Source organism: Misgurnus anguillicaudatus, chromosome 5 (assembly GCF_027580225.2).
Source record: "Misgurnus anguillicaudatus chromosome 5, ASM2758022v2, whole genome shotgun sequence".
NCBI lineage: Eukaryota > Metazoa > Chordata > Actinopteri > Cypriniformes > Cobitidae > Misgurnus > Misgurnus anguillicaudatus.
The window spans coordinates 15,538,907-15,562,791 of record NC_073341.2 but is presented as its reverse complement, the minus strand read 5'-3'; the positions used below and the strand labels follow the sequence as shown (position 1 = coordinate 15,562,791).

Genomic DNA, 23,885 nt, shown 5'->3' with positions numbered 1-23,885 from the left:
ACATAACTCATATACTTTGGGTCTTAAAGTAAACTAAAAATACGGACTGACTCATTTTGTTTTTAAAATTGTTCATTTAAAGCAAATAAACAAAGTGTTTGAGACTAAACTGTGTTGATATGGAGTTACAGAGTGAATAACACAACTACCTCCAGTCTTGTTCTGTCTACACCAGGTGGGAGTTTATTTCTGCCTTTGTGGGTCACGATAAGCATCTCATATGGATAAACCTGTTATATAAACACATACATGGTACAAAAGATAATTCACTTTAACCCAGATCATGCGATTGCTTTACAACAATTCACACAATGCATTTTAATAAAACTGAAGACAAAGCTTGAAAACAAACATCAAAGGTTAAGAGGTAAATGTAAATTGTTACTTGCCTTTTGTTCCAGCATACTGGGGAGTGAATTCCCTCGATCAATCCGTCTGCTCTGAGCTTCTCCATTCTATACAAGAGAATTGATCGCTGTTATGACCATCACCACACCAATACAACTATATAAAAACTGTAATTTATTAATAAATTAGATATGCTATTTATTTTCTATATAGGATGAATTGCTTATGACAATTTGCATAAAGTGATAGTTCACCCAAAAATTACAATTCTGTCATTATTTACTCACTCTCATGTTGTTACAAACCAACATCATTTTTTTGTTCTGATAAACACAAAGGAAGATATTTTGAGAAATGTTTGCAACCAAACCATTCATGGACCGCATCTACCCCCACAGTATTCTTTTTTCCTACTACGGAAGTCAATGGGGTCCACAAATGGTTTGGTTACAAACATTCCCCAAAACATCATCCCTCATATACCTAGCAAGGATGTTGCTACATCTAGAGTCAATCACTAAAACATCAAAAGAAAAAGAATGGTGATGTAAAGTATTACAGTACTTACCTGAAAATCTAAAAGAAAGTGAAAGAAAGAAATAAAAAAATTAGCAGAATGTATAAAAATGACATTTCAATCTATTCTGTTCTATTTAAAATTAACCTTAAAATAATAATAATAATAATAATACTTTAAAGGAATATAATAGAATAGAGCATAAAATAATGTCTAAATGTTGAGACTCACTCAACTACAGTAGTGGCCAAAATAATATCTGGAGGACCCTCCCAGGTTCATCAAAATCCTCAAAATAATAGGAGTATTGTACAAACTACAGAAGACGTGCTTAAGGTTGGTTTTTGAAAAAAGTGTATCAGGGAGTTTATTCTTACATAAAAAAACATAGAAAAACAAAAACCTAAAAAAAAAATATAAGAGGAAACATTGATTACAATTTTATCAGTTGTCATATCTGATCCTCTTAGAATAAATAAAATAAGCTTTGCTTTGCATGTGTTTGCAAGCCTCCTTAAATTCTTCCCAAAGCTAAGCTTCAGTTTACACTCATAGCACAACTAGACAACATGCCAACAAAATACATCTTTTATATAAACTGTATCAAATAAAGAGTGAAGACCTCACTTTCCAGAATTATACATCACTTCCGCCACTACTGTATACATCTCTAATGTTTTAAAAAAATAAAGCAAAATTACTCTACTATTTAGAAAAAATATTATAATGCCAATACTTACTTTGATTCCCTTTATCACTATTTAAAGATGAGAACTCTGCAGACTGTAGCTATAAAACACAAACACCGAACTAACCAAATCTATTTATTTATAAGCACATGTGTTAAAGCTGACATATCATCTTATTCAGATTCTCACCCTCGTAATGCCAGTCTTAGTGTAGGAAGGAAATGATGGGGATTTGGAGCCTGTGTACAAACACAAGAAAACACATTAACTTACCGGTGCAACAACCAAACAAGTTATCTTTTCTTAGTAGTGATACTAAACCAACATTTTAAAATTTTTACTTTATTTATTTCTTGTGTTATGTACAGAGTGTATGTATGTAACTTAAAGTGTATGTTGCAGGTTAACCACCACTGTCGATTAATGGGTACATAAATCACTCAAGATATGTGTATAATTTTTAAAATGTCTCAAAAATGATCTTAAAGACCACTTTTTTTACGTTTTTGGTATTAACGGTTTTTTTAACGCAATTCTGCGATGACGTCACGTTGGGGAGAAGTGGAGAAAGACTCGGCCAGAGCCATAGAGATAGATGAGACATTTATTGCTGTTTAATACTTACGTATATAATTTGGAAATCATATATACATCGTAGGAAATATATAATGTGTTATACTGCAAAGTTACCTTGCTAATTATTATTTATGATATATGTGGAGATAAATAAAACTTCGCAAATCTGCTGATTTGATCCATTCATGTCCTGACCACCAGGCTAGAGATTTTTAAACATCCTTAATCCACACTTACTAGTCTATCAAATAATATCTCAAATATATTGTTTTGTGAAATAAAAGGATGCTTTGTTATATTGTTTATGCGATTATAACGAATCACACGATCATTTTATACGCAGCAGCAGTCAGCAGCTGCAGCACACTCGGATCCGACCGCATACATACTGTAATAAACAGGCGTTCGGCGGCTTTTTACATCACGACAGGCTAAGCCATTTGAGGAGGAACCGCTCATTGATCACCGTATTTTTATAAATCCTGTACATGTTTGGACCTGCCGAACAGGTTGAGCACTTTTATATACTTTATTGAGCAGAGAGGCTGCCTGCACAGTTTGACCAGCGGGCTGCGGGAACCGGCGCACATCACGCCGCCAGACGGTGTTGCTAATATAACTCGAAATGTATAACTATTAACAGATCGGCCAGGGAAAGTCCCGACTCCCGACTCTCTCGATTGCCATTCTGCTACTGGCTGTAAGAAAGTGAGTGCGTTTGGGTCGCTGGTCCCCGCGAACAGACGTGACGTGCTTCACTCACCTTCCAGGATTAGAGACATGCTGCCAAAACCGTTTGTGCTGAAGATCGCATAAAGTTACACCCATTTCAGGCAGGATCATGGACCCCCTCAAGCCAGCATGCACGAGTATGTTAATTGTTTGTTTACTTTCTACACGAAGATATGCTAACCTTATGCTATCTGGCTGTCTGCCTATCTCTCTATACTAGCCTATCCATCTGTCTGTCTGTCTATCTATCTGTCTATCTATCTTATCTATCTATCTATATATGTATCTATCTATCTATGTATGTATGTATGTATGTATGTATGTATTTATCTATTATCTGCGCTATCAGAACTGTACTTTACTCGTCTTTCTATAGTCATTCTCAATGCTCTCAAGGCGGCTTTGGTCAATTCTCTCCCCAGCGTGACGTCATACAGTGCGTTGTGAGGGAAAGGAGAATCATTGCAAATTGCTGTACTTTTTCATACTTTTTCGGGTTTTGTGATACCCAACAACATAAAATACAATGGATAACAGTTTAAATGTTTATTATCAACAAGCAAATTGCACAAATCCGTTGAAAAATTTTACCTGCAAAACGCCCTTTAAGTACTAAGAACTCCTTGAAATTAGAACAAATTTCTCATGTCTGTGTGCACACTTGGTAAATAAAGCTCTGCATCAAATAGACCCCTTCACGGTTCACGTCACAGGCTGTTCCCACTGCGCATGTCGGGGTCAGAAAAGTCATTACAGCTGATTGAGTTGCGTATTATTCGGTATCGTCAAAAATGCCTACTTACGTCGTGGGCTGTGAAAATCGCACAAGGTCTTCCGTTAAGTTTTCGCGATTCATGCAGAATCTCAAAAACAAAAAAATACAACATCTGCGTCTGCAAGCAATTAACGTGCAGACTGAGACAATGCAAAGATCAAAGAGGCTTGTGTTTGTAGTGCTCACTTCATTTGAGGTAAGTCATCATTTTTCAGCCCTGTTAGATTAAATTATAAAGCCTAAATGTTATGAACAGTTCGACCCCGTGCTGCGCGCGCACCCGATAATCATTCAATGTTTACAAACCTTGAAGGGGTCTATATGAAGTGAGTCTAAATACGACCAAAAGGGGGCACTGTAAGCATTCTCAATGTATATTCAAAACCTTTATGCCTATTAACTCTTTCCCCGCCAGCGTTTTTTTTAAATTGCCAGTCAGCGCCAGCATTTTTAAATGATTCTCACAAAAGTTTAATACCTTCCAAGAAATGTTCTTCTTTAAATATATAAACATACAATAAATCAAATGAAAGAAAAAACCCTGTGCTTTAAGAAAAAAAACTTTCATCCTACCTTCATTTGTTCTCTTTATATCCCTCTCAAATATAGGTGGGTTTGTTCAAAAATACAAAATTTTGAGCAAAAAGCTGAGATAACTGCACTTCTGATAGAGATCATATTCAAAGCGATGATCAAAACATACACAGATCTAACTGTTTGCCCTAAAGGGGTTTTATAAGTTGTGTAAGGGGTTGTGTACACCAAAACTTTTAAACACGGCTGAAAACGCCCGGACAACGCCGAATGCCAGCTGTTTTTCAGCTGAGTGCCAGCTTTCTTTTGGTAGCTCTGATACGTCAGCTGTGAGACGGTTGGTTGCTGTGATATTTGTCCCGCCCCACCTCCACTGTGATTGGACGGCTGCGTGAGAACTGACATTGACCGCGTTTACATGCACCCTAATAATGCGATTATAATTGGATTTTGTCAATACTGCGATTATACTTTACCTCATGTAAACGCAATAATTCGATAAAAATAATGCAATTAAGCTCATAATCGCAGTAAGTATAATCGCATTAAAAGAGGTGGCTTACGCCATTTATAATCGCAGTCTACGTTCATGTAAACGCTTTAATCGCATTTATACCGCACTAACTGAAGTGCGCGTGTGTTTTAGTCACGCACCAACCACAAATTCGTCTTAAACTAGACATTAGGAAGTTTTACGTGAACTCTGCCAACACGACGCGCTGTCAGCAGTCTGCCTTCATTCAGAAACAGCTCAAATAACACGACAGCAGTGTATAAAAGCTTTAAGGGATATTATAACGATAATTATAACGATAAATATATTAGTGACCCATAATGATAACTTTATGCTAATTCGCTCAACGAACGCGGCATTACCTAATATTGGATATTTCTTGTAATAAAAACTTTTTTGCAATTGTTTACATGCCACTGAATATGTACATATGCTGTTCTTGTTGCATTTACACAGTGGGAAACCAGCAGATGTCCTCAACTCGCTGCGTTTCGCGTAACTAAACAATGAATGTAGTAGGTTAATATCTTACCTTTTGGCGTAGTCAGTGTGGTAGAAATATTTCACAGCAACAACTGCATCAGCGCTGGATACCTGAGGTAATTTTATGTTATAACCTCAGCAATGAATGAGCTTTCTACTGCATTTTAAGTGCGCGTGCACTTCAAGTTCAAATAGATTTAATTGGCTGTCAATGGTTTATCGTTCATCATGTGCCAAAATCGCTATCGTTATAGTTGTTGTGTGAACTCTGCTATTACGATTTTTAAAACTATATTTTTATATCATGTGAACGCCCTTTACAGCCACTGTCATATTTATATCTTCATCACGGCACCGGATAATGAAATACATCTATAACAACGTGTTTGTCATTTAACGTAAGTAAATTAAAACAGTGGACCATATGTGTGAGTTCATCATTTGTGCTCTGCATTGGGTTATGTGTGAATAATCCGAAAATAAAAACTGCATGTAAACCGGAGTGAAGAGGTTAGCTCCAGCCATGTAAACATCTTACGGATTAAGGATTAAGACCTTACTCACATTATGGGAAATAATCGCATTATTGGTGTGCATGTAAACGTGGTCAATGACGAGCGGAGCTTTTCTTCCAAAGTTGAACATTTACAACTCTCGGTGCTCAGCGCTGAGCGTGGAAAAACCGCCGGGCGCCGGTTTTCAGCGCGGAAGAAAACCGCTAGCTGCTGGCTTATTTGAAAAACGCAGAGCTTCCATTGGAAACAATTGAAAACATGCGCCGGATGCAGTCGTAAAAGTTTTGGTGTACACGCCCCCTAAGAGCACCACCTGTTGAATAATAGATGTATTATGGATTGCCAGAAATACTTGTCATTGGCAGGAAAGCGTTTTCTCTTAATTAACGAGATAACTGGCGGGGAAAGAGTTAAGCACAACATTTTTATCTTGTTCACACAACACCCAGACAGCAGACAACTCCGGACCGGATCCACGCCAAAGTCAGCAGCTTCGGTGCGGATACGACCTGGATTTGTCTGCTGTCTGGCCATTTCCATCATGAGAAAAATCTCAGATACACAACCAGACAACAATATACACACACAATAAATAACAGTGCGTACCTAGAGTCCTGTCTGGCAGTGACCGCGTTTTCCTTTGGACAGGGACTGCTCTCTCAATCTCCTCTTTTAGTATCAGTTTTCCTAGATTAGACTGAATCTGTGACAAAACAAGAGTGTGTGTGAGGAGGGGTTGAACGGGGTTAGATGGACATTGAAACAATACACCCAGCCTAAGAGACTACATTGATCATCTTCGCTCCCTGTTTTAGAAATGTAAGATTCCCTAAAGATCTGTCCTTAACCTGAAACCAGCTATGGGCTTTAGTTGAAGGTCAAATGAAACAAAAAATTCTAAATAAAATCATCCTAATGTAAAGAACATTATGTAAGGAATAATTAGTGACAGGCCATTGAATTATTCGAAAATAATGCACACCAATGCATCATTCTCAAATAATTCAAAGTCAATTATTCCGCTTATACACAGTCATTGCTCTGGTGGTTATTTTAAGACATTTGACAAGTCAGGTGTGCGTTTATTAAAAAATAATGCACACCCATGGAACATTTCTCAGCCAATCAGAATGAAGCATTCAACAACCGCATGGTATAAGTGAAAAATAACCTTGATATATTTAATATCAATCGAGTAAGGTCATGTCAATGACTAAAATCAATGACTAAAACTTTGATTCTTGTTTATGTGACTTTAGTTTAAATATCACAAACAGGGTCACAAATGCCATCTACCTTGTTGAGTTCTTGTTTCTGTATTTGTCTGAGTCTCCACATGTCATCTGACCGATCGCTGTCATCATAGGTATCATCTTCCTCATCTTCCTCTGCCTCAGCTGCTGTTTTCTTTCTCCGTTCCGTCTCTGTTACAGATATACGTAACAACAACAGCACGAAAGTAATGCTTGATTGTCATAAACTGACAATAAAACATATAAAAGTAAGTACTTTACCAACAACAGCCAGTGAGGGTGGGCAGGGCCAGTAGTCTGTCTCTATCTTAGAGGGCTGGTTGGGGTCAGGGGGCTGGGCGGCGGGAAACTTGGATGACTCGATGATTAAGTCCTCCATGTGTTTACTTTGTGGAACAGCTGCTGAAACATCTATACACATTAAAAACATGCACACGCATTACTTTCCAAAAATATATAATATTTTAGTTGATAAACTCTCTAATGGCATTAGATATCTGATTGATACCTTGTTTATATATAGGTCGCTTCTTATAAATATTGGTTCCATTATCTGCAATGAAAAAGTAAGACATCACATTTGGCATACTCCTTTATGACTTACAGTGCATTTAAGGTATATATTAATTATTAAAGGAGTATGTGTGGGAATGAAATGCAGTGGTCTATCATGATTTGACCTGGCCTGTGAAAGTGCTGCTGCTGGTGTAAAGCTTTTGTGCTGATGGTGATGCTTTTGCTCAGCTGCTGCTGCGTTGATGCTGGAGATGAGCTGCCGGATGATTTGTGCTCTGACCAATCCTGTGCGTCCTTCAATAGACTGTCCTGAAAATACACATTGATGGTGAATGTGATTAAAAAATATAGTTCTGGCTTTATAAATCACTGGATCAGACACATTCAAAGACACTCCAAAAAAGCCGATACACACAAAGCCGTCATCACATCACAAAGCAACCTGAATTAAAGTTTTTTTTTTTTTTGTAAGAAGAGTGAATTCACCATCCCGTGCACAAGATGCACCCACCGAGTGGCCAGGGGCGCCCACCGACACGCCCACACAAAAACCGCTGCAAAAGATGCTCTCCAACAGGTTTTATCGTAGTTTTTGTCCAACTCCATTGACTTGTATTAGATGTGCTGTGAGGTGCGGTATTACTCTGCACCGGGAACTTTGTTTGTATTCTTGCAATTGTCAAAGGCGGATTTCTGGGCTGGAGTGTCTATTATTCAAGCTCTTAGAGGAAGAATATACGGGTGTGAGGCGTTTGGAAAAATAGGTCCACAAGTTTACAACCAATGGTAAAACACCAGTTGGAAAGCATCTTTTGCAGCGATCCCTGTGTGAGCATACCAGTGAACACCCCCGACCACTCGGCGAGCGCATCCCACGCACAAAATGGCAAATTCACTCCTCCCACCACAAAAAAAAAAAAAACGTTCTTCAGGTTTCTTTATGATGTGATGACAGCTTTATGTATATCGGCTTTTTTGAAATGTCTTTGAATGTGTCTGATCCAGTGATTTATATAAAGGAGTCCAGTTGAGTACCACTGTAAAAAAAAACCGACGTGACGTTGCCTCCCTATATTGTAATGAATTGAAGCTAAAAATGTCTGACCATGGTCGCCGCCATGTTACGTAAAAACGTCAGTTTGGAGCCAAGGAATGCGTAGAAGGAATTGTCCGTGGAGCCAGAACTGCAGTATCAAACTTCCAAACTCACACGCCCAATTCAAACACTCCAATCATAATGGCACGCCCCATTTCTATAGCATCAAATTACTAGCTAAAATGAAAGATATCACAAAAATGAACACTTGAACATATATCAGCGTGATATCAACTACTTGAAAGGACCAAAAACATCTTTCGGAAACTTTTATTGGAAGTGTAATTTTTTAAAATTTAGAACAGAATCTGATTTGTTTGAATGAAGAGGGCGGGGTTTATGACTTGAACTGGAGCCAGCCACCAGGGGGCGATCAAAGAGCCAGAGGCTTCACTTTTCAAGACTCATGACGCACACCCGAACATAGATATGTATAAAGGCTAGATGTCTCGCCCGCGCTGCTGGCCAATTGAGTGGAACGTCCGCATTTTGGCGGCCATCTTGCCACATGACGCTCGCTCACTCGTGGCATTGGGTTTTAATGGTACAGGTACTTTGAAATGACCATAACTTGCTTAATTTTTTACCGATTTTCAAACAGTTTGGTTTGTTATACATGTCAAAGATGTACCTATGACACTGCATGCTTATACTAAAAAATAGAAAAAATCCATGAAAAATGTTAAAGCATCCAGACTTATAGCCACGTTAATAACGTTTGTAAGAAACCAAACAAAAATTGGTAAAAAATTTAGCAAGTTATGGTCATTTAAAGGTACCTGCACCATTAAACTGTGAGCGAACTGTCTGAGATAAGATGGCCGCCAGGTGAGGACGTTAGAGACTCCGCCGTAAGACATCTAGCCTTTATACATATCTATGCACCCGAACCCACCACACTTCTAGCCAATAAACTTTAAGGGGCGTATCTACTAACCGACATTGTTGCCTGGGTTGCGTATGTGTGGGGCGGGTCTATTAAAAGAAGGTCTGAATTCTATTGGGGTAGGGGCGTGTTTGTTTAGGTGATTTCAAATGTCAACATTGACTTTCAAAGATCATGTACCCCCCCCCCCTTTTAATGTACCTTACCTTACTTATAAGATAAATAGCCACGTAATAAGCAGGATAATGTACAGGCAGCCGGTTGTTAATGCGAAATAATCCCCTTCAATATGATACCTAATCAGACTGAGCTTATTTCTGCGATAACAACAGGCTGCCTCCACATTATCCCTTACATAGATACTATATTTACTAGAGATAATAAGCCAACCTAGATTTAAAAAAAAGTATGAAATTTACTTTTTATAGTGATCAAAAACAGTGAAAGAAACATCGCATGTTTACTTTACAATATGAACTGATAAACATATGACACAAGCAGACACAAATAACAGAAGATATTTGATATGTGATTTTCACCTCACAGGCGTCTTATCTCTGGAGAGAGAGGGGGAGAAATAGAGCGAGGAGACAATGATCTCTAGAGAGAGAGAGAGAGAGAGAGAGAGAGAGAGAGAGAGAGAGAGAGGGAGAGAGAGAGAGAGACAAAGAGAGAGAGAGAGAATTGTCAGTGAATGAGATATACAGACAGGCTTAATGAAGCGTAATGCTTCCATTACAGCAAAACAATGAAGGAAATTAGACAAACAAACTAACATGTGTGTATTTATCTCTGTCCATTGCTCTGGTTGTAAATCCTCACACCCAACAGGATACTAAACAGCGTTGTTTAAACACACACACACGCACGCACGCACGCACGCACGCACGCACACACACACACACACACACACACACACACACACACACACACACACACACACACACACACACACACACACACACACACACACACACACACACACACACACACACACACACACGACAGACTCTAGCTAAAACTAACTAAACTAGTTAAAGGGATACTCCACTTTTTTTGAAAATTGATGATACTACGCAGTGCCCAAAAATATTCCCCTTAGTAACTTTCAATAACAGGGGACTAATTTCGGGCAGTGCGTAATATCACTACGCCTCCTGCAGCCATGTTAGGGCAGCAAAGTCCATGATTATTACGTCAGAATGACAGTATAGTTCCTAGCCACATCTGCCTAGAAAATTGCAACCTTTAATTTTCTGTCGGCCTTAGTACATGATGTAACTACAGAAGAGTCAAGTTTTAAATAGGAAAAATATCGAAACTCTTTGGTTATATTTTAGCGTGATGCTAATGGTCTAATCAGATTCAATGGATTGTGCTAAGCTATGCTAAAAGTGCTAGCGCCAGACCCGGAGATCAGCTGAATGGATTCCAAAAAAGTAAGAATCAAATGTTTAACTCTAGGGGAACTGTAAATAAGCATATTTTTAAAAAAAGTGGAGTGTCCCTTTAAAGGTTTCAGATTTCAGAGACTGCCCTTTTAAATTAAGTCTTGATTTTGTATTTGGCATGTACTAGAATAGCTTTTTATGCTTGACTGGTCAAAAAACACATTATTTTACATCACAGCAGCACTTCTCTTTCCAGTCCTTCTCAAACGCTCTGTTACTACCGGACTCCATGAAGCTTCTCTTTTGATTGGTCAACCCCGCCCAGTCTGTTGGGTTTGCCCACTTGCCACCAGGTCGTCATGAAAAAAATGTGTATTATAGCTACGCAATAGCTTACTGGGTATTTTGTACTTTAAGAGCTAACTTCAAATAACATAGATCTTTTCCACTTTTGTACAAGGCCGTGCTCTCTCTATCAGCGCATTGGCGATCACATTGCGATCATTAGAGTTTGAGCATACAGTACTTCTAAAACAGAATCGATCAAGGAATTGTAGAGGCATGACTTCAATCATTTGCAATGATAATGTCAATAATGTCAATACGTGAAGACGTTCAACACTGTGATATTGCAGATGAAAAGTAATTGTAGGCTTTACATCTTTTAAATTATCCAGTGATCGTGGCACCATGATCAAAATAAACTCTTTTACTGCAGTAATAATATTTTAATGGGTACACTTTTAATGTAGATTTTGAGGGGACCCTAAACAGTCCTGTGTCAATCATCATTAAAAGCATTGTGCATGCACTAGGCAGAAATTATTTAAAGCTCACGTAACACACGCTGTTTCTGCATTTCTAATGTTAATCTGGAGTACATATAGAGTAGTATGACATCCTTTATATCTCTGAAGAGTCTTTAGTTTAATCAGATTTATAAAAGAAAGATTAGCTTTACCGAATCTTTCCGATAACGTACGAAAAAATGAAGAAGGAGGAGTTACTACCGCAGGAGGAGCGAGTACGAGTCATGCAACACTATACAACACTGTTTTAACTTATGATTCACTACATGTTCGTGTCATTTATATAATATACACGCGCCTATTTCCAACATAAGACAGAAGTCTTACTTACCACATGTAACTCGTCATGACCCGGTTCTGAAAATCCACAACATCAAACACACACGCAAAACTCCGCTGCTAATCCGGATAATAAACTATATCCATTGTTTCCATAAGGCTGGATGTCTTCTCCTTACATCCAAAAACACACTTCTTGTTGTGCCATTGTTGACTTTTGAAATTAAACAAAGCTGAGTGGCGTGATAAGCTGTTAGCAAGCTGTAGCGTCTCCCGCTGACTGACGGCTGGGCGGGGTTTTCCGGGGGAACTTATCAGGAGGAAGCCCATATAAAGAAGTGATATGTATCGAAAACCCCTGAAAATTAAGTTAGAACTGTAATCGAAAAAAACTAGCCGAAACTTGTACGAACCCTGGCGAAGTGCATTCAGCACAGAAATACTCTGAAACACGCCCAACTGCGGTTTTGACACTTTGCCTACGTTTAGCACGAGGAAACAACTCTATAACTGTGTTAATAAGTCAGAATGCTTGAAATACCATTAAACCCCCCCTTTAAATGACAGACACCGTAAATTCACAACACCCAGAAGAAGTGCATTGTAGCTTTTTCAAAACGTTAATTTTAATTCTTGAAAAGTGTTTTTTTTTCTTTTAGAGACAATCTTCTGTACAGTGAACTCTGAGCTTTGTAACTTGGCAAATGTTTATTATGCCATTATAAGCAGTTAGATCACACACATACTTAAGTTGAAAAAGTGAAAAAGCATAAAAGGACCCCTTTAATGTGCAAATAAGAGCACAGCTACCCCAAATCTCCTTTTCTTATTTATATTTATGTACTAATGTACATAATATTATACTGTATACACTTTATTATATAGTATATTATATATATTATACTGTATACACAACATTTGTACCAGAAAAAGGTACAAAAGTTGTCACTGGGACATACCTTTTAAAAAGGTCCTATAAGGAACCAATGTGTACCTTTGAGGTACCAATATGCACCTATAGGTACATATAGGTCAGTATTTCCCAATCCTGGTCCTCGAGTGTCTGGTTTTTGCTGGTAAAAGACAAATTTAAACCACGGTTGACAATAAAGTTGTATTGTATTGTATTGTATTGTTAAATAAGGAGACATCTAAAACTTTCTGGGAGGGGGGCCTCGAGGAACAGGATTGGGAAACATTGCTATAGGTAACTTTTGTACCTTTTTTCTGAAAGTGTAGAATATAAATGTTGAAAACATCCTGAAAAGTGAATTGGTTATTTTATCTGTCAGATATTTCCCTAACTAGATGACGCTACTTGTGGACAAGACACAAGTGTGAGTTTTACCTCTGAATGATCCATTAGTAAATAACTGAAGTGTGGCTGGTACATCATCAGGTCAGGTCTCTCTATGTCTAAAATAGCTTTGTCTTTAGGAATAGCCGCTAGATCTTTATACTCGATCACTTGATTGTCCATTTTGGCCTGGATAAGCAAAACCAAAAGATGGAAGAGGATGATCGAAAATATCTACATGCTTTGAATACACAAAATACTCAGTTTGCTGTCAAAAACAAAGTAACAGCATAAAAACTGGAGAAAACATGTACTGAACGTATAAAAACTTTCAAATAAAGTCTTGGCGCAGCACGCAGCGATAGCCTGAACTTCCATACATACCACAATAGTGACCGCTGGGGATCCAGGAACGGCTCCTCCACGTAAAGAACAAACGCTGCCCGGAGAGGTACGGGCTGATTGCTGTTCACATACAAACACGCAGGTCAAATGTGACAATTATATTTTGTATCAATGAAATAAATCAATTCATTTGCTGTTGTTTATAATTCAATTACCTTATGCATCATCATTTTGTATGAGGAATCACACCCCTCAAGGTGTCCCTGTGAATGAAAAAAATTACACATAGAGATCAGTTTAGATTAAACCAACAAAATCAGCAATTTGTGTACAGTGAAAGTCTATAGAGGAAGACATTTTGAGGGCTTACAAGCAGAAACGAGAAGCTTAGATTGCTTGTAGTTTAAGAGAAGTCTGTAGCTAATGTAAACATGGTACAATAATGCCAGCAGTGTAAGGACCTTAAAACCTTATGCACTCAATAGACTTTGAGCACAGTGATAATGTTTCTCTGGGCCTTTCTGATGGAGGTCCACACAAAAGATTCATTGTACCATTCAAATGAGTCTTTTGTATATGATTGAAAAGCACACATTTTCTATCTATATGACAAAAACCTTGACTTTACAACATAACAGTGCTTTAAAGTAACTATGAGGTTTATATCAGAAATACACCTAGCTATTGTTGCAGTAGAAGATCCATATGATCCAAATGTTTTATTTATTTAATCATCATTATGCATTTTATACACACACACAGCACTTTACCCTGCTTTAAAAGAAGGCCAATCGTCTGAATAGATTTCATTGGCTAAATGTGATCGATTGAGAACTGAGTGCTCTTGCTGTAGAGTGGGTTTCAGGTCTGTGGGATTTGACATTGGAGAAGAAATATAGAATCAATGAACGGTCTAAACGGGGTCGCACACCGGACGAGAAGCACTGCATAGCGTCATGTCTAGGACAACTCATAGGTATCATACACCGGAAGTGCACAATAAATAGCACAAGGGCTCGTTATAGTCGTGCGTAGGTCCTACGGCCTAGGTTCCGCGTCGGTTTTCATTTATACTTTTGCGTCGTCCTCCGCGTCGACGGGCAAACACACGCGCAAACCGCTCGTTAGCAGCCAATGTTAATCGCTCTGTGGCGCGACAGGGAATTGAGCAGCGTCCAGAGTCACAGCCGCAGCCAGTGTGCGTACATTCATAGAAAATTATGTGTTCTGTTTTAAAAGTCATGGCGTGGGGCTACGCGACGCTTCTTGTCCGATGTGCGACCCCCTTAATAAACCCATATTATATTATTATGGGTTTCTTTGCCCTTCTTTCATTACATAAAAGTGATTCTGTGATAATACCATCAAATGCAAGTGTTAAAGGAATAGTCTACTAATTTTCAATATTAAAATATGTTATTACCTTAACTAAGAATTGTTGATACATCCCTCTATCGTCTGTGTGCGTGCGCGTGGGCGCTGGAGCGTGCTGCGACGCTTCGATAGCGTTTGGCTTGGCCCCATTCGTTCGGTGGTACCGTTTGGAGATGGAGTTGGAAGTGACCAAACACAATGTTTTTCCTATTTAAGACGAGTAGTTATACGAGCAAGTTTGGTGGTACAAAATAAAACGTAGCGCTTTTCTAAGCGGATTTAAAAGAGGAACTATATTTTATGGCGTAATAGCACTTTTGGGAGTACTTCGACTCGCCTGAAAAGTCCGCTCCCCTTCTCACTCTCATAATGGGAGAGGAAGGGTGTTACTACTTGAATATAGTTCCTCTTTTAAATCCGCTTAGAAAAGCGCTACGTTTTATTTTGTACCACCAAACTTGCTCGTATAACTACTCGTCTTAAATAGGAAAAACGTTGATGTGTTTGGCCACTTCTAACTTTATCTCTAAATGGTACCATTGAATGAATGGGGCTAAGCTAAATGCTATCGAAGCGTCGCAGCGAGCTCCAGCGCTTACGTGCACGCACACAGATGATAGAGGGATGTATCAACAATTCCTGGTTAAGGTAATAACATAGTTTAATATTGAAAATGAGTAGACTATTCCTTTAATGCAGACTATATAGATGTTCGAGTATAACCAAACAACTAGGGCTGTAACGATTAATCGTGTGTCCCATTAAAAATGCCTGTCTGAAATCGACTCTGGATCGCAAGGCTGCGATTCTGTGTTTCATGCACAGCTTGTGCATATTCTATTCTACGGCATTTGGTCAGTAGGAAGTCCTTATCAATCTAAAATCATTATGAGTCGGAGTTGTTTATACGTGCACGTAAAAAAGCGACAATCTTTAAACAAAATCATTTAAAATATTTTTATTATCATGAAAATACCTAAAACAATTTGAAGAACAGCGATATAAATATTCCTGTAGACATTTCCTGGAATAGCATTTGTAATGCTACTTCTTCTGTGGCACAAAGGGCGTTTCCGCACAAGAGCGCCCCCTGGCTTTTGGATGTGCAGGGATTTCACCATAATTCATAAAAATTCATTCATTGAGAAAACGCACATTTGCACGATTAATCGTTACAGCCCTACATACAACAATGGCAGCCTGCATGACTGTGTTTGTGCTGCTTAAGATACTGAGTTTATTCATCTCCACATCTCCAACAAAGTTTACAAAATTTTGGTACTTTATTGTCAATCTAAATAAAACTACTCAATGCTTTTGCTGTCTTGTGTGCATTTATCCCTCTGTAGAAGAATGTGTATATGTGCGCAGGAGTGTAGTGTTTTGTTACAACGTGACATCGCCACCTACTACTACTAGCCAGGAAAAAAACATGATGTGTATTTAGTTGTCGCGTGAACACTGATCTTTTACACAGCGCTGCTGTATATGTAAAATTTAAAAAAAAAAAAAAAAAAATCCCGTTAAACATGAGTCCTGTCCTGGGAACCACCTCTAAATCTAAGATAATACTCTCCTTAGTGCTTTAAAAAAGATCTCAATGTTACAAATTTTGCTTACATTTTTACAGAGATACAAATTGTGACTTGGACAGAAAGAAACACAAGATAGCAGAGAGAAAGGAGGGGTAAAGAAAGGGGCAGATCAGTATAATATATAAGAAAATGAATACAGTGTTGGAAGGCTATAGACAGATTGAGGGAGGGATATGACGCAGAGAAGGTGCAGAATAATAAAACACATCACAAAAGTGAGCACAGATTAATAGCATGATGATGAATGTGTCAAATATCATCTTACAAAATGTCTCTTTAAACTACAGTCTTTAAACTGAGTCTACAGTATGGTGCATAGTGCCCACCTAAATAATTTTGTCTTAGGAAAATGTATAATATTACACATCCTGCTTTCATTCTCATATTCATTCCATGTGTAAAAAATAAAATGCTGAAAAAACATATAATAACATCTTAAAGAATGCATGAAGAGTTTGTGGCATTCAGTGTGACTGTTAACTTTGACAAAACCGGCCAAGTTCTCTACCAGTTGCCTGACGGCTCTCCTGATTTTGCCAAGTGGTTGATGTCCTCATGGCAACATCTTTTATGTTGACCCTGGGACAACATTTCAATCAACCAATCAGATTTCAGGAATAAGTTAACAGTTTGTTTAAAGTTTAAACTTACAACCAGGATTAGATGTTTCTAGACCATTGTTATTCACTTATCATGTCCCACTGATTTTAGGGTTTGGTTAGTGTTGGGGTTTGGGTTTTATTTAAAAAAATGTTGTCCTTGAACCTTGGGTCAACACAATATGTTGCCCTGAGGACATATCTCACTTGGCAAAATCAGTTTGAGCCCAGTTGACAAGATAATCAACCAGCTAAGATACTGGACAGCTTATGACCAGATTTGGAGGAGAAAGTAAAGAGAAATGAACAGAACAGTGAAATCTCACCTCAGGCAGTGAGATGTTTCATGTCACTCATATACAAGGCCTCTTCGACCTACACCATTCCTGGAACACAAAATCAGGTTTTCATTACATGCTTATAACATACAAAATTCAGCCTTAAAAATTCAACTAATTCATGGGTGCACTTCAGCCAGTTCACACATGCAATATTCAGCATCATGCAAACTGCTTATTTTCAGATCTCTGTAACCAATGGGTTAAAACAAATTTAAAACCGTGACTGAAAATACAAGTGCTTTCTGTGTTTTTTCTCTCCAAACTGCATCTCTGAGTTATTGATCCAGAAAATGAGATTCTGAATGCACAGTCAAAATCACTCAATTATTCATAACTCACCATACACAGTGTCACTGTAGCACAATAGGAATAGTATTTACTATAAAGGGACACAAGAAGGTTGAGAACAAAATGCATTGAAAACTAATAGTGATGAATAGTAGGTTTAAACTTTAAAGTCGCAATGAAATTGAAATGAAAAACTATATATATTTTTTTAATATTGTGGGATTATTAAAGCAACACTATGTAGTTTTTTTACCTTTAAATAATGTCTCTAAAATTATTTTAGTGATAGAACAACTTTTAACTGGACAAATTGTACTGTTGCTGCAATCTGAGCAGCCTCCTAGCTGCTACAAGCACACTCTGAAAGTGGCGGTGGAGGGTAGAGCACACAGCCCCGCCCCTCCCCCTGCCTGCAGAAGAGTGTCTGATACCAGGCACTGTTGCGCTTTTCAACCACATGGGGGAGCTGTAAGTCATTTTTACATGGAAACTACATAGTGTTACTTTAACAAATGACTTATCTGTGAGCTTCATTATTTTTTAAAAATTTGTGTGTGCTCATAATCTTTAATCAAAAATGTAAATCTCCTCCCCTCCTCAAAACGATCTCTCTTCACTTCCGGTCAAAAGTATGTCAGGTGGGCGGGGTCCGGGAGAGGATCGCAGCAATTAGCAATTAGCAACAAGACCCTACTTCAAACGATCCAATCAGATCTCGATGGACAAATTCAAATCCAGCCCTGCCTTATTTCATCTCAAAAGCCGTTTCATTCAACCCATCCTCACCCCCATGGCATCAATATTTGACGCACTTGACCATGCGTCAATGTGTTGCGCGGAGGGTATACCTTTCGCGTAGTTTTTTGACGAACTGGGGACTTCGGTGCTGTTGCGTCCGTTGCATTCTCTTTCCTATTTTCTTGCCATTTTCGCGTCGGTTTAGAGTTAGATTTACATAATGACATCCCTACCCAAACCTAACTCTAACCCCAACGCCAGGTGACAACTGTCGTACCTAACTCTAACCCCAACGCCAGGTAACAACTGTTTAATTTCGCGTACACTGTTTAATTTTGCGTAATCTAACCCTAAACCGACGCGAAAATGGCAAGAAAACAGGAAAGAGAATGCAACGGACGCAACAGCACTGAAGTCCCCAGTTCGCCAAAAAATGACGCGAAAGGTATACCCTCCGTGTAACATATTGACGCATGGTCAAGTGCGTCAAATGTTGACGCCATGGGATGAGGATGTGTAGTTTCATTCGGATATATGTCACCACGGGGAAAATAAGGCAATCGCTACTTCCGTTTCATGGCGACTTTAAGGTAAATGGTAAGTATCAGGAAATTAACATTTCAGCTATACATGAATAATATACATCAGTACATGATGAACAGAACAATGAAGTTATGCATTTACGTTTTAAAATGGATTACTTTGGCCACGTTTCGCCTTTCATTTAGACTACTCCACCGTTTTCGACCCTCATAAACTGAGTCACTGAATTGTTCGTAAAAGCTGCAGACCCTGTTTTGCCAATATCGCACACCCATAGGCTGCATACATGGGTTAAAGGTAAGGTATTATTAGAGTAATAAGTTTTATGCGCATGCCCAGTGTGCGCTAATGGTCATGTTTTATGTGTTTATGGTCGTATATAGTGTGGACGGAGATATTTTTGTAAATGCTAGTATAGAAGAGAATTGTTTTCATTTTAAAATGACTTTTTAAAACGCAAATGCTCTAATGTAAACAGGGCCTTATGTAAGGACCTAATCATAATGCTTGTGTATTTGAGCTTACAGTGTCTGACATCTCGCATCTTTGTAAAACCGCTGTCTTCTCCAAACTAAGATGGATAAACAGACCTAACCCAGCTTCTGTTCAAGAGCATTTTTCTCTCCAAGTATTTATATAAGAATTGTCCCTGTGTGCTCCTATCTAGTGGAAAATCAAGCCTGCATGGTCTCTGGGGAGTAAACACTTGATGGGCTCTCAGATGGAGGAGAGATGTTTTCCAGCTCAGTAGTTCTTTTCACTCACGAAGAGAATAGATCTATCCATCCATCCATCCATCTATCATCTCCATGCAATGCTAAATTGTGATTTGCAGTTACAGTAACTGTACTAATACAGGGTAATGCGGGGTCACTACAGTTCAGAGGCCATGAGTAGGTGACACTGAATAACATGTAAAACTTTCTTATCTTTATGGTCATATGGTTTCATTTTTACGACAGAGGCACACAGTTGCTAATACGCAGAAACAAATTAATACTGTACAAGCACAATATTCACACACAGAGTTCAGTGTATATCTTACAGCCATCCTCATCTGTATCCTACTGCATCACTTGAGAAAGAACATGAGAAACTGAGTCCTAAAAATATCCCGCTGCATCTCCCACATTAAACCGTCCAGACCTCTCGCCCTCTTCCTATTCCTGATGCATTATGTAACATAAGATCTGTTGCTATGGCAAATGAGACTTCATATTCCACACATCCGTTTATACGACATGCAGCATACCATATCCCAAATATCTGGGTACTACTTAGGTAAAGCAAAATAACCCAGCACACTGAATTGATCACTGCAATGCAAATAAATGTTGTTTTGAACGTAAGCTAGCTTGGTGAAGCTTAAAAACAATTTCTTTAAATAGCTTTTTACATAAGCCAGTGGTTCCTGAACTGGGGTGCAAGATGGTGCCAGCCAGGTGACCCCAGGTTTATGAATTTAAATAAAATACATTTTCTTTGTAATCAAACTAAGGCTGTCAAAAGATTCATCGTGATTAATCGCATTCAAAATAAAAGTTTGTTTTTGCATAATATCAACACATTCTCACTTCCCAAGGCGTCAAAATTTGAAGCATGTTCAAACGCCTTCAGCGTCAGTATGAAGACGCGAAGGGTGCCCCTATTCATCACTATATCAATGAAATGGGAACTCCGTTGCTTTCATGCTAATCCCTCAGCGTCAGATATAGACGAAAGGGAATCCCGGAAGGTGATGCCGTCACGTTATGCGACGATCGGCAGGATCATGCCGCTTCTGGACGGTAACTACTCAATTTTTTTCCAATTTTTTAAACCATTGTCGCTTGGGGTTGGGGTTAGACTTGGGGTTTGGCTGTTAGTTTGTTTATACTTTTTGTCTTCTGATTTTTAAGCCATTGTCGCTTGGGGTTAGGGTTAGAGTTGGGTTTGGGTTAGGATGTAATTTTATGTAACAGAAAGTCGTTCTAACCCCAACCCCAAGCGACAATGGTAAAAAATTTGGTACAAAAATTGAGCAGTCACCGCCCAGAAGCGACATGATCCCGCCCATCGTTTCAGATCGCTTCAGATTTTGATGCCTTGGGGAGCGAGAATGGGTTGATAATATATGTGTGTTTACTGTGTATAATTATATTGTATATATAAATACACAGACATGCATGTATTTCAGAAACATTTACATCTGTGTGTGTCAGGGCTCCAGACTAACTTTTTTCACTAGGAGCACAGTGGCCCCCAACTGAAAATTTGAGGGGCACAACCAGAAAATTTAGGTGCACACACCAAAAATCAACATGCTTACCAAATATTCACATTTCTACTGTATTACTAATAAATACTTTAATGACAGATGCAGAAAGTACAATGTGCTGTTTCAAATTCAGTGTCACATCACAAAAAAAAGGTTCCACATGTGCGACTGGATGTAAAATTCAGTGGCACACTCTCAAATTTTGGTGGCAAAATGCCATACAGATTTTAAACAAAACGTGATAGGCTACTATTTAGTGTGTGTGTGTGTTTGTGTGTGTGTGTGTGTGTGTGTGGGTTGGTCTATGTGGTTTATGATGACATGAATAGTGTATAATGACGTTTATTATGCTACAGAGAGTGTCCCCATAAACTGAAACGCTAAAAAACATAATAAATGGTAGTTTTTCATAGATTAAAGACTGGCAACAGGTTTTTGTGACATTGGGGTTAGGGATTGGGGTAGGTTAGATGAATAGAATATAACAGTTTGGACAGTATAAAATGCATTGCGTCTATGGAGATGTCCCAGTAAACCACATACACCAACGTGTGTGTGTGTGTGTGTGTGTGTGTGTGTGTGTGTGTGTGTGTGTGTGTGTGTGTGTGTGTGTGTGTGTGTGTGTGTGTGTGTGTGTGTGTGTGTGTGTGTGACCCCAGGGGATCTTATGAAAAACGTTACTTTATTTTACTCAAAGTTAAGGAAAATGAGCAGGACCAAAACATTTTACAGCTGATCGCTGGGAAAAATGTTAAGTGACGACGTCAAGTAAAACAGCAGCAATGACAGTGTTATAAATATGACAAAGTAAGTGTTTTGATTAATGTTTATTTTTTTAATCAGTGTATACCACTAGTCAACTAAATGAATATAAAATGGCAAAGATGAATGCACATTTATACATTGATATAATAGATTTATAGCATTTTGAAAAAAAAACATGTCATGGATTAATTGCATTTTGTGGAAAAAATCATTCGTATATATAATTAATATTTGAATTTTAATGTTATTATAACATAAAGATGCTATGTGAAAGTTTATAACAGAAAATAATGGTTTCATCTTGTCACTTTCTTGGTATAGAAAACCCAAATTAGTCAAAATGGATTTATTGCGTTTTGGAACCAAACTCTTCATATGATAACTAAACTATTCAACCTCACTAATCGGCTAGTAAGTTGTTGGATAGTCTCAGCCTCAGACGTCACGCCCACAGAATGTTTTTCGTACACATTTCTGGAAACCCTGTGAGAATGTCTAAAGTTCTCTTTTGATTGGTTGAAATAAACCGGATTTCCAGGAGACGCGAGTGTTGCGATTAGTTTCGGTCCCTGGAAAACAAAGCTCTGATGTTCCATTGAGGAAGAGAATCAGTTGTGTTCACGTGGATAATAATGACCAGTTATCATGATCAGCTAAACATTGGATTCTCAAAAATATGCAAAGTTCGCAGCTTAGACTCTCTAAAAGACGTCCAAGAGTTTTGCTTGAGGCAGTTAGTGGAGTCAAAAAGTTTGGTTCTCCTGAATTGCTTGTATGTGTTAAAAAGTGGAGAGATATGCTTCAAACAGATGTTTAATGGGAGCGTCTCATTGGTGTGGCTGTTGATGAAGTGCACAACGTTGTTCTATGGTGAGTGAGTAATGTTGTTTATTTAGATGCTATTCGGTTGCGGCTGATTATTTCAATAACTGACTTGTTGCCAGCCGGCTCTTTATTGTGGGGAGTCCGAAACTTGACGCTAGACGAAACAAACTGTGATTGGTTGTTTGACATGTCAGTCAAACAGCTTGTGGGCGGGCTTTGTCCAGAAAAAGCAGCGAAAAACAGTATTGAAGGTCTGGCTACGCGAGACTAGTTGTTGGATGACTAGTTGACCATAGCAATGCGTCCTTAAACCAAGATTTTATTAAACAGATCCCAGTATAACACTGACTTGCCATCAACTGTCACCACTTTACTACACGGTATGTAAATTCAACCAACCACTACAGTACAACTTTCAAATGCATATATCAGTTGTGTACATACATAAGTGCGTGTTCTGTATATGCTTATATACACAAATAGATGCTGCCCTTATGCATAAGTAATGGCCATACAAATGAAATTAAATGCCTGATAAATTGCCATGGACTAAAGTGTGTGCCAAATTCACAAATGTATGCCAATTCTTTATTCTATACTCTGTGTGCTTGCTTTCTTCACAAACCTGTCCAATCACAATGTAGCACTCAGCCTTAATAATTAATGCCCAATGCATTCATTGGGTATTGTGTATTGACCCTTGATCTTTTCATATGTGAGAAAGAGGACACGTCTGGGAGGAGTTCAGACACATCAGGATTCACAAGGGAAATCAGACACCCAGATAATGCACATGGATGCATAAACACACTCTCTCACTCAGGGTCTGTTCACAAAAGATGAAGTTGGTCTTTACCAACAAAGATTAAAATCAATCACTAAGAGTTAATAGGATTTTACAACAATTACTATCACAAAAACTTAACACAATACAGGGTAACAGTAACAACAACTAGAAAATGTGAATGCTGCCACCATAATGATATAGGGTGATTCTCATGAAAT

The 23,885-nt window shown here is 38.4% G+C and overlaps 1 protein-coding gene across 1 annotated transcript in view; it reads right to left on the bottom strand.

The window, feature by feature from the left end:
- Nucleotides 1-23,885, bottom strand: part of LOC129413924 (dematin) — a 39,655-nt gene that overhangs the window by 4,831 nt on the left and 10,939 nt on the right. Inside the window, exons 2-16 of the mRNA XM_073867376.1 lie at nt 17,450-17,509; nt 13,771-13,818; nt 13,595-13,675; nt 13,262-13,399; nt 9,992-10,034; nt 7,617-7,763; nt 7,445-7,489; nt 7,198-7,335; nt 6,980-7,107; nt 6,290-6,386; nt 1,744-1,793; nt 1,572-1,654; nt 1,413-1,425; nt 390-455; nt 150-230 (exon numbers count right to left, since the gene is read on the bottom strand). Coding sequence (XP_073723477.1) covers nt 150-230; nt 390-455; nt 1,413-1,425; nt 1,572-1,654; nt 1,744-1,793; nt 6,290-6,386; nt 6,980-7,107; nt 7,198-7,335; nt 7,445-7,489; nt 7,617-7,763; nt 9,992-10,034; nt 13,262-13,399; nt 13,595-13,675; nt 13,771-13,785 — 1,125 coding nt within the window. The 5' untranslated portion in view covers nt 13,786-13,818; nt 17,450-17,509. The remainder of the gene's footprint in view (nt 1-149; nt 231-389; nt 456-1,412; nt 1,426-1,571; nt 1,655-1,743; nt 1,794-6,289; nt 6,387-6,979; nt 7,108-7,197; nt 7,336-7,444; nt 7,490-7,616; nt 7,764-9,991; nt 10,035-13,261; nt 13,400-13,594; nt 13,676-13,770; nt 13,819-17,449; nt 17,510-23,885) is intronic.